Source organism: Ammodytes marinus (genome assembly GCF_949987685.1).
Source record: "Ammodytes marinus genome assembly, chromosome: 7".
NCBI classification, from domain to species: domain Eukaryota; kingdom Metazoa; phylum Chordata; class Actinopteri; order Uranoscopiformes; family Ammodytidae; genus Ammodytes; species Ammodytes marinus.
In genome coordinates, this window is record NC_137211.1 from 14,292,844 (window position 1) to 14,309,414 (window position 16,571).

At 42.3% G+C, this 16,571-nt stretch overlaps 1 protein-coding gene across 1 annotated transcript; it reads left to right on the forward strand.

Annotated features, from left to right (window-relative positions):
• Positions 1–5,264: 5,264 nt before the first annotated feature.
• Positions 5,265–15,527, forward strand: atp6ap1lb (ATPase H+ transporting accessory protein 1 like b; the record flags this gene model as incomplete). Its single annotated transcript, XM_080030698.1, has 7 exons — positions 5,265–5,398; positions 12,474–12,511; positions 13,086–13,168; positions 13,874–14,112; positions 14,449–14,499; positions 14,662–14,905; positions 15,291–15,527. The coding sequence occupies 7 exons, from the start codon at positions 5,265–5,267 to the stop codon at positions 15,525–15,527; spliced, it is 1,026 nt and encodes a 341-aa protein (XP_079886824.1).
• Between the last annotated feature and the right edge of the window lie 1,044 nt (positions 15,528–16,571).

Consider the following 16,571-nt stretch of genomic DNA (forward strand, 5'->3'; position numbering starts at 1 on the left):
ATGTTGGCCATTCACGGTTTTCCACCAATCAAATCTTTGCATTGCTCTGTGTGGAGGGTCTCTTGTTTGCGTAGTATCACATGATTGACCCTGCCATCTTAAAGGTGTAGAGTACCTCTGAATTGGTTAATAGAACCAAAAAGTACATAGTGACTGTTTTATGAATGGATAGTTTTATAAGGGGATCTATGTGTATTTATGATAAAATATCAACCTGTTTCAAACAAAGAGTGCTGTTCAAAAAGACGGTCTTGCAGAGTACTTTCGGAGATAATCAGTCCTCATTTCTCAGCTTTACACTACATAATCACTTAGATGCAAATCAATAGAAAATATATCCTGCATTTATCATATTGCCTGGGTCAACACCTGTATGACATGAAGCAGTGACACACATTGAATGATTTTAAGGATGTTATGGAATCTCAACAGAATAATCAGCAAACTTTGTGCTCACCCGGAGAGTGCTCTATATTTAATAAATAGGCTAGTTTTTATAAAGGACGTTTTCGCATAAGTGTTGGAAATATATGTACTTGTGTATTCAAATGCAAACTCAGTAAACAGGATTGCAACCTCTTGGTAACTTTATTTTTAAATTTTTTAATAGTTAATTCTGTCACACACACTCACGTTTGAGAAGCTGCCAAGACCCACCTCACTAGAAAGCTATTTATGTGTTAATGGCAAACAAGACGTTATTAATACATTACATCACTACGAATGATGGGCCGTGATATCTGCATCATGTCGTCATCTTAGGTTGCCTTATTGGTCTTGAAGATGAAAAACCTTGCGTATGGATGTCTGTGAGTATGTGTGTGTGCTCTTGTAGGGAGCAAGGTCATCAGAAAAGGCAACATAGGGGGGACATTATGATGGACAGTGTAATGACAAAAAGAAAACATGTCTACAAATAAAAAACTATCAAAAAATGTGTCTCTTCCCACCTTTTTTAAAAATCACAAACATAACATTTATGCCTTATGTTATGGCATACATGTGGATGTACACACTTATATGCATCCTGTGATGCATTTACTCCCCCACAACCCTCAAGGCCTCTTAATGAATACAGGCTTTAGCGTTTCGATTAATGCAGTTACAGCATTGAAAGTGCAGAGATTGGATGCTTATGCTCGTTTTATTCCATTATCAACACATAGAGCACATCTATAACTGTGCTAACCTGTTACATCACCCTGTGTATTGCATGTGTATTGCTCAGTGATATATGCGGGCATAAAGAGCAGGATTAGAAAAAGTTGGATATGAGATCATACCTATAAATAGACAGTCACCCCCCCACACAGCTCTGTATGTTCGATCTGTCTCATAATCTCAAATGCTGCATGACTCACCAGGGTAAAACACAAACTCATGAACTGAGTGGACAAAAAATAAAGTGGACCGTTACGACCAATCCTACAGTAGCCTAATGCAACGTCAACACAGACTGCAGCCACAAACAGGACCATAGAGTAGAAGCTGGCTGATCGTTCTTGATAACGCTAACCGGTTTCCCTGTTATTTTGTCTACACCCGCATGATTTAATTCCTTAAAGAGCACCAATTATGCTTTTTCAACTTTTATGACCAATAGCTAAATGTTGTTACAATGATTTATAGTCAGAGCGCTAAACACTAGGAACGCCGGTCGCGAATCACTTGTTCCAATTTCCGGGATTTATCTACGTACAACAATCCGGACTCTCCATGTATGGTAATACTGCAACGTGCTCGGGCACGCTCCTGCCATGCCCCGACCTGCCTGCTCGAATCTGCCCGCACGCCGCTGAAAGTCTTCCGGAAGGTAACCAATCACAACGGAGTGGGGTTGGCGGAGAAGGACGAAGCCCAGTGTTGACAGAGAATGCTGAAATCGCCCAGATGAGAGGAAGAGTTTCCCGAAAATCGACATAGTTTTTTGTGCTGCGATTCGTGTCAGGTTGCTCTATAGGAGTCATTAATGAGAAATTAAGAACAGAACAGTAGTATAATAGGAGATCTTTAAAAAAATGTATCGCTTAAAGATATATGTAGCAACCTCTGTGGCCACCACAAGTGACAATGTTAGGATATCAATTATTTCAACAAAATCCAAATTAGTTGACGTTAGCTAACATTACCCAGCATAAACTACTGGTCATACCAGATTAAGTAAATCCGTTGCAGTAAAACTCCTGAGTGGATTGTAGGCCTATCCCTTATTTACTCAACTTTTCATTTGTAAGAGGAAAGTTGTTTTACTTCCTATTTTCAATGTTATAATCTCACTTCATACATGTGTAGCCACTATGTGACGAGTGACGTTGGACCTACTCTTATTATGATATGTCTTACTGTATCTTCTGTCTTATCTTAATGTATCTTCTTTTTCAAGTCGTCACAGCCGGACGTCTTTCTGTCGGATGTTCTGTGTTGCCGTCACTCTGCGATGGCAGCTGTGACAGTCTAGTTTGCACTTTGCCTCCAGTGGACTGATACACTGGCCTGCTGAAGTGACCGTGGCAGGCGGACACGCATTGGGCGGAGACAGGCTTTAGTCACTTCGTGTCACTGTGTGGCCCAGACACACAGCTGACGTCTAATACCCTCAGCAATACCTTAGCCCACTTAGGCACACACGGATGAACACACATGCACATTAAGTTACAAGAAAATAGACAAACAAACAGATAGTGGCAAAGATGCAAGACAATTACACTGTTTTGGTTTAATTTAGGGAACTCCTAAATAATGTGATAATTCTTATTTTTTTTTACTTATAAAAGTTGTCTCATATTGTAGGCTATATGTCACAGAGCATGAGCCGCTCGATGGTGTTTTGTCCTCCCAACGGAGCCTGTCAAAACTAATTGTCAAAATCAAGTGTTCTACCTTCAAAGGGGGGAATCAGAGTTTCTGAAGAATGCTTCTTGTCAAAATCGGGGAAAATCTCCTTACGATCCGCTTCCTGCCCGTAGACTACTGTGTGTGCCCTGAAATAAAATAAATCTGGTGTTAATACACAGCCTAGGCTCTATAAACAGCCATGTTGCTATAGCTACTTAAGCAAGTTTTATTTTAGGGCCACCTTTGTTTACATACCCTTTGTTTACATACCAGTCTACAGAGCCAAGGCTGATTAACACAAGATTCTTTTTCAGCTCACATACAGTATGGATAGGTAGCTGATCGTCAGGAGATATTTACAGATTTTGACAAAGTGATTTTGCCAGAAGGCACTCTCCAGATTGGCTGAGTCCACCTTTAAATGTTGATATTGTCTTATTGTTAGGATGCCTGGAATTGTTAATTCCAACAAAACGTTAAAGTTAAGTTTGCATGAAGAGAAGGGGATCATGCCTTTCTAGAAATTCAGTCTGTTGTCTCCGAAGATGTTTTTCATAAACGAAGACCCATCTTTTTAAAGGAGAGGTAAGCGATATGGTCCTTTAAGCTAGCCAGTTAGCAGTCCCCTCCCTCGTCACTACGTCACAACTACATGAACGCGCAGCCGTCTTTGTCAGAAAGTGCCGCGATGGAGAGCAGCGAGTCATCGTTCACGGGCACAGAGACCCGCCTCTTTATAATGCTCTGTCTCCTGATTGGATAAAAACGAGCGGGATACTCAAAATTGTATTTGACAATTTCTGCAAAGCTGAATGACTGGGAGACTTGTGTTATGGAATGCCCATACTGTTTAAGTGAATGCTGTATGAATATAGAATAATATACCACGTACATTAACAAAACAATATCACTTATTTATCCTTAAAATTGGCCTTTGTCTCACCTTCAGATGACCTTTGATAGTTTTTGTGTTTTTTATTTGATGTCCCTGGTTGCCTGCTTGGATGTGACTTATGGTATCTTATTAATTACCTTATATCTTTAATTTGTAATTGTTTGTACGAGATTCTTTTTATTTATTGTAATATATTTCGTAGTAATCAAGTGTTATAGCAATAAGACATATTGTACATATGAAAAAAACTGATGAATTACACATAGTTTTGAGGACATTCTGTTACGTAATTTGGCGCCAACATCTGTTAAGAGTTCAGTGCAATTAAAAATGTCCATATTAGAAAACAAGATAATATCTCTAAAACATATCTCCAAACTAGTTTATATCAAAATTGTTTTTGAGTATAGGACATTGCTTGATATATATATGACAGAAAAACAACTGGAGGAGTCTAAAACGTTGCTCTGCAGTAACTCTTTCTGTGTGAATCATCGCCACACGTCGATATAAATATCCATAATGGTAATTCCACAACGTTTGGTTACGTAACCACTCTTGATGTTCTGCTCTGAAAATCACAACATGATCGGATGTGTAACTGAAAAGACATGAGAGGATGTATCAAGATCCTGAGGCGTCATGCGCATTAGGGGGCCACATAATGAGGAGGAAATGGGGATCAGCCGTTCAGGGTCGCCGGGGTTGGACCCTCGTTCCCGTCTCATCCCACGGCTGCTCAGCTGTTCCTGACATCCATATTTGCAGCCTCAGTGGACAATTTTCTCTGCCGGGGGCCCTCTCAGCACTCACAACAACACATAGATCAACTGAATTAATTCTGCTATTGTGGCAGCACACTGGAGATCTGGGTCATGTATTCATGGCTTTGTCTTTTAAAAAAACAAAATTTTTTGGCCACCTAAAGTCATGTCAACATCCTCCTACCGTTCTAAATACTCCTGACCTTGACATCCCCAGGTGATTTTCCACAGAGAGGTGTGTTTGTGTGTGTGTGTGTCTGTGAGCTGCTTCTGTGACAGATTATGTTTGTGTGTGTGTGCAGGCAGGCGGCGCGCATGTCAGCACGTCTGTGGAGACATGCGTGGGTGTGTGTTTGTCGGCACGCATGTGAGTGTTTCTTTTGTAGGTAGCGCATAGGTAGGATGAGATGTGTTATGAAAAACAATGAACTGCTGTCTATACTTAGGGATGGCCTGCGGCTACGAGTGTATGGAAGAGAGAGAAAGAGAGGAGATAAAGAGAGCACCGGAGTGGAGGTGGGAGGGTGAGCTGAGTGAGAGAGAGGCAGAGGGAGGATGACAGAGAAGGGAGTAGGGTGGGAGGGAGAGGAGAGGAGAGGAGGGTGCAGTGAGGGGGGGACTGTGTGACGCACACCGATAGGGCCCTTTGCTGGCTGCTGATTGGTCCGGGGCGGCTGCTAGTCAGTCGCAGGAGCTGGGAGTCAGGCACTGCTAGGAGAGCAGATTATGAAGCGGAGCTCAACCAGCGGCAGTCTCCTTTCATTGTCTCAATGGCTGCACACGCGTTCCTCCTCTGCTCCCTCGCCTTGCTGTCTGCCCCCAGCCGGGTCAGCCTCTCCTTCTCGGACGAAGAAGCACAGCTGGGACTCACCTATGAAGAAGTGCCTGAAATCCTGGACAGAAGGTATATAGACCCATCCTCTCTATGGCTGTGAACAGAGAAAGGGGGAGGAGGGTGGTGGTGGTAGTGGTGGTGATGATGAGGGGGGTTTGGTTACATGCAGGGATGCTGATGTGTTCTCTTTAGGGTCTTTCTTTCTTCCTCCGTTCCATCGCATTCCCCCTTTCCCTTTTTCTCCACCTCACCTTGGGTGTAATCGCAAAATCGCGAAACGTATGCAGCGTTGGTGCATCAGAGAGAGAGAGCTGAGCTGAGCTGCGAGGGCTTTGTTTGTCTCAGTCTCAGGGACTGCATCAGACGCTGCTCATCGATCACGGATTGGGCTGTTGTCTCAGTACAGTATAGTGTCGGTCTGGGCAGGAGGGAGCTAAAGGCTGGGGCAGTGGGCCTGCAGGAGAGGTAGAAAGAGAGGGAGAGAGAGAGAAAAGCAGCAAGGAGGGCAGGTAAACAAGGATGGGACACGGAGGAGAGGATGCTTCAGGGATGGTCTGCTGGGGTCTGTTTACTGATGCAGTCATTGAGAGAGAGAGAGAGAGAGAGAGAGAGAGAGAGAGAGAGAGAGAGAGAGAGAGAGAGAGAGAGAGAGAGAGAGAGAGAGAGAGAGAGAGAGAGAGAGAGAGAGAGAGAGAGAGAGAGAGAGAGAGAGAGAGAGAGAGAGAGAGGTGGATAAGGGAATTCTAGCTGGCCATGTCTGCGTAATGCACATGCAGTCCTGCAGGTCAAATCTGGATAAAATATTCAGGACTCAAACCTGGGGGGTGGGGTGGGGTGGGGGGGGGCACTCACTCACTCACAAAACATTGTCATAACAGGGACGGGACTGAGCCTGCAGCCAGTGCCTTTGCTAGCACCAGTTTCCCTGACTGTTTACCGAGACGTCAAGGCAAAGGCCATTGGTATTGTGCCAAAGCCATGTAAGACTCTTGAATCTCTGCCATGCATGGTGGCTACCACAATCCCTCTATAGCGCAAATGCAATCGAAGTCAGGATACGCTGCAGTTTCTCCAACAACGTTCTTAAAAATCACAGTTCAAACTATTTGAATTGGAACACTCTGGACAATGAAAGATTATTACGGCCCTGATTTTAATCATTGAACACAACAATCTTTATCTGTACACATGTTTGTGTAGTCCAGGGAACATATCACTTGGATTTAGAATTCAATATACAAAAGTCTCATGGGATGGCTCTTATTCCAGCTCAATCTAGTGTTTTTGTAAAACCCCGGCATATGCCCATTCTAACTTTTCACCGCAGGCACTCACTGAGACAGAGGATGACTACATTGATTTCTCCTTGGGATTTTGAGCCTATTCCCCGGATCAAAGTTTGTACGTTACTCTGCGACGTAACAGTTGCGTTCTCCCCCGTCACATCTCTGTTTTCAGCTCTGACACACTCCGAGATGCTGTTATATAAGCACAGCCTTTCATTTCAGACGCCTTGTAGGGTACGTACTATTGGTTGAAAATGCAGAAGGAAAAGGCACAGTGAGTGACAAACCAATACTGCTAATAGACACGGGAATGCAGGAAGATAACGAGGAGAAAAATGTCCCCCCGAAGCAGGATCTGATGTTGAACTAACATTGATAGCCAAGAGCTTTGAAGAATTACGTAAAATACATGGCAGAAGGGACCTATTTTATGCTTGTAAATGTCCTGCCCTAACAACCCCATTCATCATTATGTTAATACTTTCAATGACGTGTTAGAAGTACAATTTAGAAATAGTGATGTCAGACTTTTTGCCTCACAAATCCTAAAAAACACCTTTATATAACTGTGATAATCTCTATGGCAGTGATATTTATAAAACAATCCAAGTATAACACATTTTGAGCTGAAAACTATCCAAATATGGTTACGGATTAGAGGGCCAGAGACCAAGTTGTAATTTTGGAAAGGAGTCATCTGGGTCGAGTTTATCAACAGCACAGGCAACGTTATAAGAGAGTTCTGCAAGCTGCAGTTTATAGTTGTTTGTGAATGAAAACAGTATAAACTGTTGTAAGCTTTTTCTAAAGCAAAGAAAAATTAAATAATGGTCAGGCAAAGCTGGTCGCAAATGTCGTAATGAGTAGCATGAATTAATAATAACAATAAAAAACCTAAAAGGACCACAATTCAGTGTTCGAATGAGTCTCTTGCCAACAAAAAATTTGCAAATTGCAACATTTAAAAAGAAGAATGAGAATAAAGGATGTTTTATACATACACAGGTCACACATTTAAATGATAATTTAATGTTCATTCAATTACCAGGGAAAACCAGTGTGAAGCTAAGCTGGCCCAGTACATTACTCCAACAATCAATTAAATATGACCCAATTTATAGAGCCCGCTAGAACAAACTCAAATTACATTATATCATCCACAGTATCTAATGAAAACTGGACACTGACATGTCCCCAACGACTAAATGGGGGTCAGCACAATCAGACCAGAGCAGGATTCATGCCTCAACTCCTTTTCAAGTTACAACATACTGTAAACACTAAAAACATGTATGATATAGGCAATAAGTTCAAAGCCACAAACTGCACAGTAGCTTATTTGTTCAATAGTTTAGAGACAAAGTGTAAAGTTGTATTTTGTTTGCAGTTTTAAAAGGTTCATCCCTCACAGAGTATTGAATATACATGTGCTTGAAATTATCTTAAAACTATTAAACACTGACAAAGTCACCTGCATATAGACTACCAACCAACTTGATTATGATGAGGAATATGTGTGTAGCTCCCAAATTTGTATGCCGTCAAGATGTCAGGGTGTTACTTAGGACATGACCTGAGGTTAAATTTAAAGATGCAATCACAGCTACCCTGAGTGGCATTTTAGTAAATACCTAAAGCGTAATCTGGACTACTAAATCTATTAATAGGCTACCTGCACAGCATGGAATTAAGACACGTTTCTCTTTCGTATCAGAGACACCACATATTTACCAATCATTGTACTTTTCAATTAATTAAACGAGAATATACTTAACATACGTATATCCCCCCTCAACAAATATTGTCCCTGAGATTATCATTTCTTTGCATTGGTAGTTCTCCCCTGTACATTGTGAAACTCTATCATAGCTGGGTTTGGAATTTCATGTAGACATAATATAAGGAAATACGAGTACAAGAACACATCACTGTAGTGTGATACACACATATTGATATACACAATGATGCACAAAGTTTTATGCCATGAAACCAAAATCTTATGGCCACAGGTCCAAATCCAATTGCTCTACATTTTGTGTTCTTGTAACATTTAGTTTATAATGAAAATGGTAGTTCACAGTGAGTTAAATGCAACTAACTAACGGCTATCACTCCCCAACACTGCAGTCCTGTAGTAAGATGGGCTGATCCTGGTTCAGGGACAGTGTGAGTAGAGGGACTGAGCAGCACACTGTGGTAGAAGGGGATTTGTTTACAAGTTTAGGGAGCAGGAACCACACCTTCTCTCTGCTCAGCAGCAGAGGCACAGATGGGAGACGATAAACAGCCAGCCATTGTCTGCGGTACTTGAACAACAGTGCCGAGAGCATATACCGTGTGATGATGTATGTCATGTATCATATGTATTGATTGATTGCTTTTTATTCCCTGGGTTGATATTTAAAAGCCAGACACTTACTTGTCTATCAGTAACTTTAATCAACAGCCGTCATGATCTGTTACGGTTAATCTTGTAACTAGTGATTTGGGCGTATGTTATAGATGCAAGTTTGTACGCTGGCGTACACACATATTTAGGGATATATGCAGAGGGAGGTGAGCCAAGGAGTGGCTCTGGCATGGCTTTGATTATATAAAAAGGCCTGTTCAGCACCCAGGCACCGTGTGACAGACTGAGCCAATGACGGGGCCGGGCGCAGCAGTCCTGGGTTGCTGACCTCGCGGAAACTGGCACAGGAACAAACGACTGGGCTTTAGTTAGCACTCACACACTCATGCTCGCACAGACTCCTCTGGCTCCTTCCAGCCAGCTGAGGCCTGGGTATACGTAGGTGCAGAGGAAGGAGTGCTTATTCACTTTTGTTTTTGATGGACTGGAGAGGGAGGGGGCATATGCAGCTATTTTGCAAAAGTGTGCAGTGTGTACTAATTATATAGAAAATGTAAATGTCCAGGGGGGGCTTTATATTGACATAAGACTTACAAGGTTTCAAATATCAGTGCAGGTGATACGTGAGTATCCACCATGCTACTGAAGTTTCAGTCACAACTGCCAGATGTCAAAATGCGTAGAGTTTTTGGCAGCTCTCTCTGATATACAAATAAGCCTCCCCAGCATTCAACTGGGAAAAATATAAAATAAATATTTAGATTCACCATATAAGTTCACTGTCATATTGGTGCCAATGACAAAGTAGATGCAGACATTACATAAAGGCAAATTCATTCATAGGAATGTCTACACAAACAGCCAGCATGTGCTCACACAGACACAAACACAAACACGCATATCCCAGGGAGTCTCTGATTAAGCCAATCATGATGCTGACCTGCACAAACACACCATGCACGTAAATTGGAGATCTGTTTTACAATGAATGACAGCATAATAGCTCCCAATGCTAACTTACTTGCATTTCACCCCACAGCTGTGCAATAGTTGACCCGAAAAGTCAAAAATCAATGGTGTACACCGAGAGAGTATACATGTTGCAAACTATGAGCTTGTCTTACTACAGAATTTGATTTTGTGGTTAGAAACCATCTGTTCTCTCATGCATTGTTTTATTCAATTGGAGAACATTAAGTACTTTCTTAACAAAACAAAACCCTATAATCAATGCGTATACAAAAAGAAAGTTCTAACAGTACATCAAAGGGATTACATTGAGTATATTATGGTGAGGATCAATTCAATGAATGTTGATCAAAGAAAAATGTCTAATAAAGAAGACTAAAAAGAAGTACACGTGTTTGATTATACATATAATTCTATTATAATGGTCCGTCAAGTTCAAATTGACTGGATGGATGTAGAGTAAGTCTCACTTTCAGAGGGGGATGTATTAATTAGCGCCCTAACTCGCCCAGAATGCCGTCGGCTCTGACATCATGCTTTAATCTCTTCATCTCGTTCGTAGACCTTCGTATTCACCTTCCCGTATTCGTGCTCCTGTGGACCTGCCCCGTGCTTACCACTAATCCTAATCCACCTGGCACAAGGCATGACGATATTGCTCAGGTGAAAATGGCACCAGACGGGTATAGATAACTACACCAGGCTGCTGGAACTGATATGTCTGGCCATATTAAAAACTATCAGACACAGGACCTCCCTCCTGCCACCTTCTCATTTTATGGGCTGCTGCCGAAGTCTGCTGCTAACCTTGTTTTGATCTTTAATTTGCATTGTCGGTCCGGGACAAGAAAATGTCAGAATTGACTAGAGGGATGCATCTTTCTTTTTTTCAATCTGAAAAAAACAAAAAAACAAAATGTGGACTGCTGGTTATGAGATAGTGTGCATGGCTTCAATGGATGAATGAACAATACGGCCCTCGAGACAATCAGTGAAAATGTCGTTGTGACAGGAAAATCAATCATTTCCTTGAATCTGGCCAAAATACGGTCCAGCTGTTTGAGATGTGTTGCATGAAAGGCAAATGAAAAATGAAATGGTGGAAGACACATAGCATGATATTTCCTAACCCCTTTTATAACACAATAACTAGGCCAGAGTTGTTCTTCATAGATCAGTTTGTAACAGTTCAGTTCCGCTAGTGTGTGTTTCAACATTTACTTAAAACAGTGTGACCAGTCCTTAACACTAGTGGTGCCAGGTAATAACTATTTATCTTGCGTTTCTTTTAAAAAGGCCTTCCCTATAATAGCACATCATCACTATTCAATTAAAGATGGCACAGAAAAAAACAATCACAGATAAGGGTCTTTAGCAATGTCGCTTTTGTAGTGCTGCAGTTCATAAAACTATTTGGAATACTCGTGACCAAAGCTGTTAAACAGACTGAGGCAATGCCTCGTGCCTGCTTGACAGACACATAGCACAAACGAGTTGCCATCGCCCTGGTCAACTCTCACAGGTATTAAGGTTTACCTTTTTACAAGCCCATTATAACTGGCTATTGTGTGGAGATTAACAAGCCAGCCAAGACAATCACCACGGACGCGTTAAGGGCAGAGCACACAGTGAGGGCGTTGGGTTGACCATCATACACAAGCAATAGTGTACAAGTCAGTGTCCCACAGTAAGCCCATTGCTGCCTTAATGCGCCTTTGATTAGGCAGTTAAAAGGATCAGGATTAACTTCAAGAATGGAAGGAAGGGTCAAGGCTATATCAGGTTTAGTTTAGGCTGCCAGCGGGATAGCTAGTACAAACACGTGAAGGGAGAGGGAATGTCTCCTTTGCACTATATGTAGGTCAGGCCTATACATCAAAGATCGGTCATTGAGTAAAGGCAATACACCACTCAAAGAGATAGACACCAACCACACCTATCTACTTTCTGCTGGTAGTACACTTCTGTGAGCAAAGCATTGTGCATTTGTTTTTTAAATATGTTTCAATGTGTAACCAAAGTTAGTTTGTAAGTATTTTCTATTAATTTTTTTACATTATGGTCAATTTCATACATATTCAACACAACAATACAGCAGTTTAGTGGCTACATGCATTTTGTAAAAAGGCATGACATGTAATTATTGTGTGTGTGTGCGGTATCTAACAACATAAGAGGCATGTACATCTTTTTATGCTGTATCTATTACAACATGTTTGGTATACACTACTTAAGTTAAAGGAGTAGGCCGATTCAAGTGGGCATCATCATCATTGACTATTGAAACACATTTTATAAGCTTATAAAACTCTTTGTACAAAATAAAATATTCTTGTTTTTTTAAATTTTCTTTTAATATAGACCAGCCTGCCAAGCTTTCATTTTGTCCCAGTGTTTGCTGCAGCTGCAAAAGGAGAAAATTAACCTTGCTAAATAAGCATCCTGCCCTTATATTGGCACTATTTAAAAATAATTCAACATTTCCCCGAATCACGTGATCACAAGACCTTATCTATGTGTCTTCTCTCTTTTTCCACAGCAAAGAGGACCCCCACCATGCAACAAGAGTCAGATCAAGTAAGTAACACATCTGGTGTGACACAAGGCCTGATTCAATCAAACCTGCCATGGTCATTTTGAAACTGACGGGTTGGAAATATTGTCCTTACGAAAGCATTTCATTCATAACGCTGGAGACAGCTTTGCTAGATTGTAATACCAAGAGATGTTAAAGTGTGCTTGTTTGTAAAACTCAGTGGTAATCCAGATACAACATTTCATATAGGCTCTTTGACAAAAAGGAATAGATAGAGATACTATCTTTGTAGGATAGAGATACTCCCTCAGAGTATATGATTGTAAATCATATGTTGCTGCAACACAGTATTTGTAAACAGTGAAAAATACAACCCTGAAAAAAGGTCCATATGAGTCACTGTGATGACGCAAGGCAACTGGAAATAGAAAGGAGCATGAGCACCGAAGTGTTCACATGATCTCGATTTGCTTATGTGTGTGTCCGTCTGTGGCGTGTGTGAAATCGGTTGAACTTTTTATGATTCATGTGGCAATCTGCAATGCAATCAGCTTAAAATGAACATTGATATGTTTTTTCACTGTGCAGTAATGTGTGTGTACATTATGTTTTCAGGTCAAGATGGTGGGTATGGCTTAGAAGGGGAAGAGGTTATTTTGTCGCCTGAAGATGAAAACCCACTCAGGAGAATACTGCAGGTACACACTCTCTTTTCCCCCCTCACTATCTCCACCATCAGCTCACGCACGCACGCAAGCACCACGCAAGCACACACGGAAGCACGCACACACACACACACACACACACACACACACACACACACACACACACACACACACACACACACACACACACACACACACACACACACACACACACACACACACACACACACACACACACACACACACACACACACACACACACACACACACACACACACACACACACACACACACACACACCATATTCTGTATCATCTCAGGCATACAGGCACAGTGACCTCTCCCAACCTATTGTATACAGTATTGTAGCTTTTGTGTAGAAACAAATCATTGATGTCACACAGATGGAATTGATGCAGGTTGATGTAGATAAACATTCTGACTGAAATATCTCCATTTCCTGAGGAACAGAATAATTCAAAATAACAAACACACTAGTTTTGGTCTTTGTGATGCTATATACTGTTATTTAAAGAGGTGCAGAATCCACGTAAAAACCTTTAGGGCACACACTTTCTGTGGGCCACATCCTGCATCCAGCTCAAGAGCATGTCTCTGAATAAAAGTCTGACTGCCCTCTAGAGGACAGTCCTAGAATGCAAAGCTTTTGCTGCCCTACAGTCTCCTGCAGTGTCATTATTTCTCCTGTGCTGAGTCCCATTCTTCATGTGTTTGCAGCCTTTTAACTGGCATCAGCCAGGAATATCTTACAACAAGAGGAAGCTGCTCCAGTCTCTGCTTGGGCCTTATGGCCCGCTGAGCGTGTCTTACAATGGGAAGAGCTGCATTCTATTCAAGGCAAAGCGCCTGGCAATCCGCTACAGGAACCATACCTTCATTGACCTGACTGAGAGGGTCTTCAACCCCACTTTACCTGTAGACACTAAAGGCTCCATCTGCACCAAGGAGAAAGCCACGTAAGTCATACCTGTGGATGGACTGGGTTAGAAGGCAAACTTGTTTGAAGAGAAATTGTTTTGATTTATATTTGATGTATCAATGTGTAAACACCATGTGTGTCCATCCTGTCTTGTAATATATTAAAAGACAGGATGGTCACTCATGATCTTCTTCAAAAATATAGCAACAAATACAGCCAAAGCATCGCCATAGGTTTGATATTTCCTGCAGAAGTGCATAGAGCCGACAGTATCAGAGAGTAATAGTGTATATGTTTTCTGTGGTCAGTTTAGAATTCTGTTGCATTACATTATTCAACACGTTTCAATATTTGTGATTTTGTGTATCCGCAGGCTTTCATTAATGTTTGGTGATGTGGAGGACTTGCGAGGTCTAGAGATCAGGTAAAAATGCACCTGCTTATTTTTCTTTCTTTAAAGCAGAAACTACATAACATTTATTTCATTCAAATTTGCAGCCCATTAATGTAATAATAAATGAACGTAAATCCTACAAGCCCGCACGAGTGAACTTTGCATGTCACTAACAATTGTCTCTTTCTCCAGGCTCCAGATGTCAAACACCTTTTACGAGGCCGCTGGTCAAAACTGGTTCACACTAGACAGTGTTCACATCCACTACAACTGGACCCAGGAGGCCATGTTCAACGCCAGCGAGGTCTACGCTCCTGCCACGTCATCCTACCATTGCCAGCACGTCAGCAGCCTTCACAAATATGACACTCTGCTAGTGCCCAGCTCCCACACTGACACGTCCGCTAACTGGCATATCACTTTCACTGATTTCCAGGTATACACTATTGCACAAGTGGCGCAGCACCAAATCATCTTGTAATGTCTGCACATTCACTGTTATATTAAAGTCTCCCCCCACTCCCCCCCTGCCTCCTGTTTCCTACATGTCAGCATGCCATTTTCCTTTGTGATCCGCCTGTTTGGCTGTCAGTCACTCTGTCTGTCTGTCGGTCTGTTTACCGTATGTTTGGCAGTGTTTCAATCTGTCTACACACTGTCTGTTTAGCCATCTGCTAGGCTGTTTCAAACCTGTCCATCTGCCCAGTGTCTCTATGTCTGGTAAGCCTAGTGAGAGCTGGTTGTCCTCTTTAATTTTCAGCAGCCTATAATCTCATATTTTCGCCTTTCTCTTTCTCTCTCTATCTCCGTGTCGCCTCCAGATCCAGGCCTTCAACGTGCAGTCGGACAAGTTTGCGTCGGCCAGCGACTGTGCCACTTTCCTGACGCCGGCCATCCTGATGGGCCTGGTGACGTCACTCATCCTGCTGCTGGTGCTGGCCTACGCCCTCCATATGGTGGTCCACCTCAAGCACATTGACCGCTACGAGGAGCACAAAGCCACCGTCTACTTCCCCCGGAGTCCAGAGGCCGAGTTGCCCGACAAGAACAGCCTGTGAGGGGGAATGGAAGAGCCGGAGGATAGACGGGCGGATAGAGGGAAAGGAGAGGGAAAGCTGTGGGGAGCGCAAGTGAAACAGAAGAGTGAAAAAGTATCCTCCACAGAATTTTTGTTCAACAAAAATGACACAACTTTGCCTGTTCATATGAAAACCTTCTACATCTTAACTACTTTTTAAGTAAATGCTGACCGTGGTTGGATGCTTTTTCTTCTTTCCTCATTGACCTGCATCTTGGCATCCATGTTTTTGAATAAGGCCTTTGGATGATCAAGGCTCTCTCTGAGGGATGGTTCATGACGCTAAAAAGGTCAAGGACAGCCCCGGGGGCCCTGAAGGGCAACAGCATATGCAAGGCCTTTGCCCCAGTCAGCCATCAAAACCACAAAAGGCTAGCACCTTTAGCTAATACAGCTAACATCAGATGCTCATGATTAAAAGTATCTATTTCCATGGCTCACAAGTGTCATATTACAAGCTTCCATCACACACATTGTCTTTCCAGCTTTCATTACAGTGTACTTTGTCTAATACTGCTGCAAGAAAAAAAAGAATACTTCAAACAGCCAGTTTATAGCTGAAATAGCCGTATTAGCTGCATGCCAATAAAGGCTGGTCTTTCTGGGCTAGCACAGTGTTTCCTAATGATGAGGATAATCACAGAGAGTCTTGCATGATATGCAGCTTAAAATAATCAAACATGGCACAAAGAAGAAGGAGCTTGAAAAGCTTTTGCGTGTAAGCAAAGGGAAATATCGGGAACCACTGGTCTAGCATCTGGCTGGAGTGAACGGACCGGCACTACTGGCCCTTCAGAGCCTCTGGCGTCTCTCACCCAACCCCTGAACAAGACTGCTGCTTGGGACTGAACTGTAAAAGCGCCTTTTACAGAACAGCCAGACAAAGGGGGGTTCTACAAACTAGCACAACATTGGTTAGCTGCAGAAGCGCTAACAACAAACTGTCAAAGACGATACAAGAAACTATGCTGCACAAGAGTGCCCCATCTGAGGGCACGGCAGGAATGACTAGACTCTGTGAGAG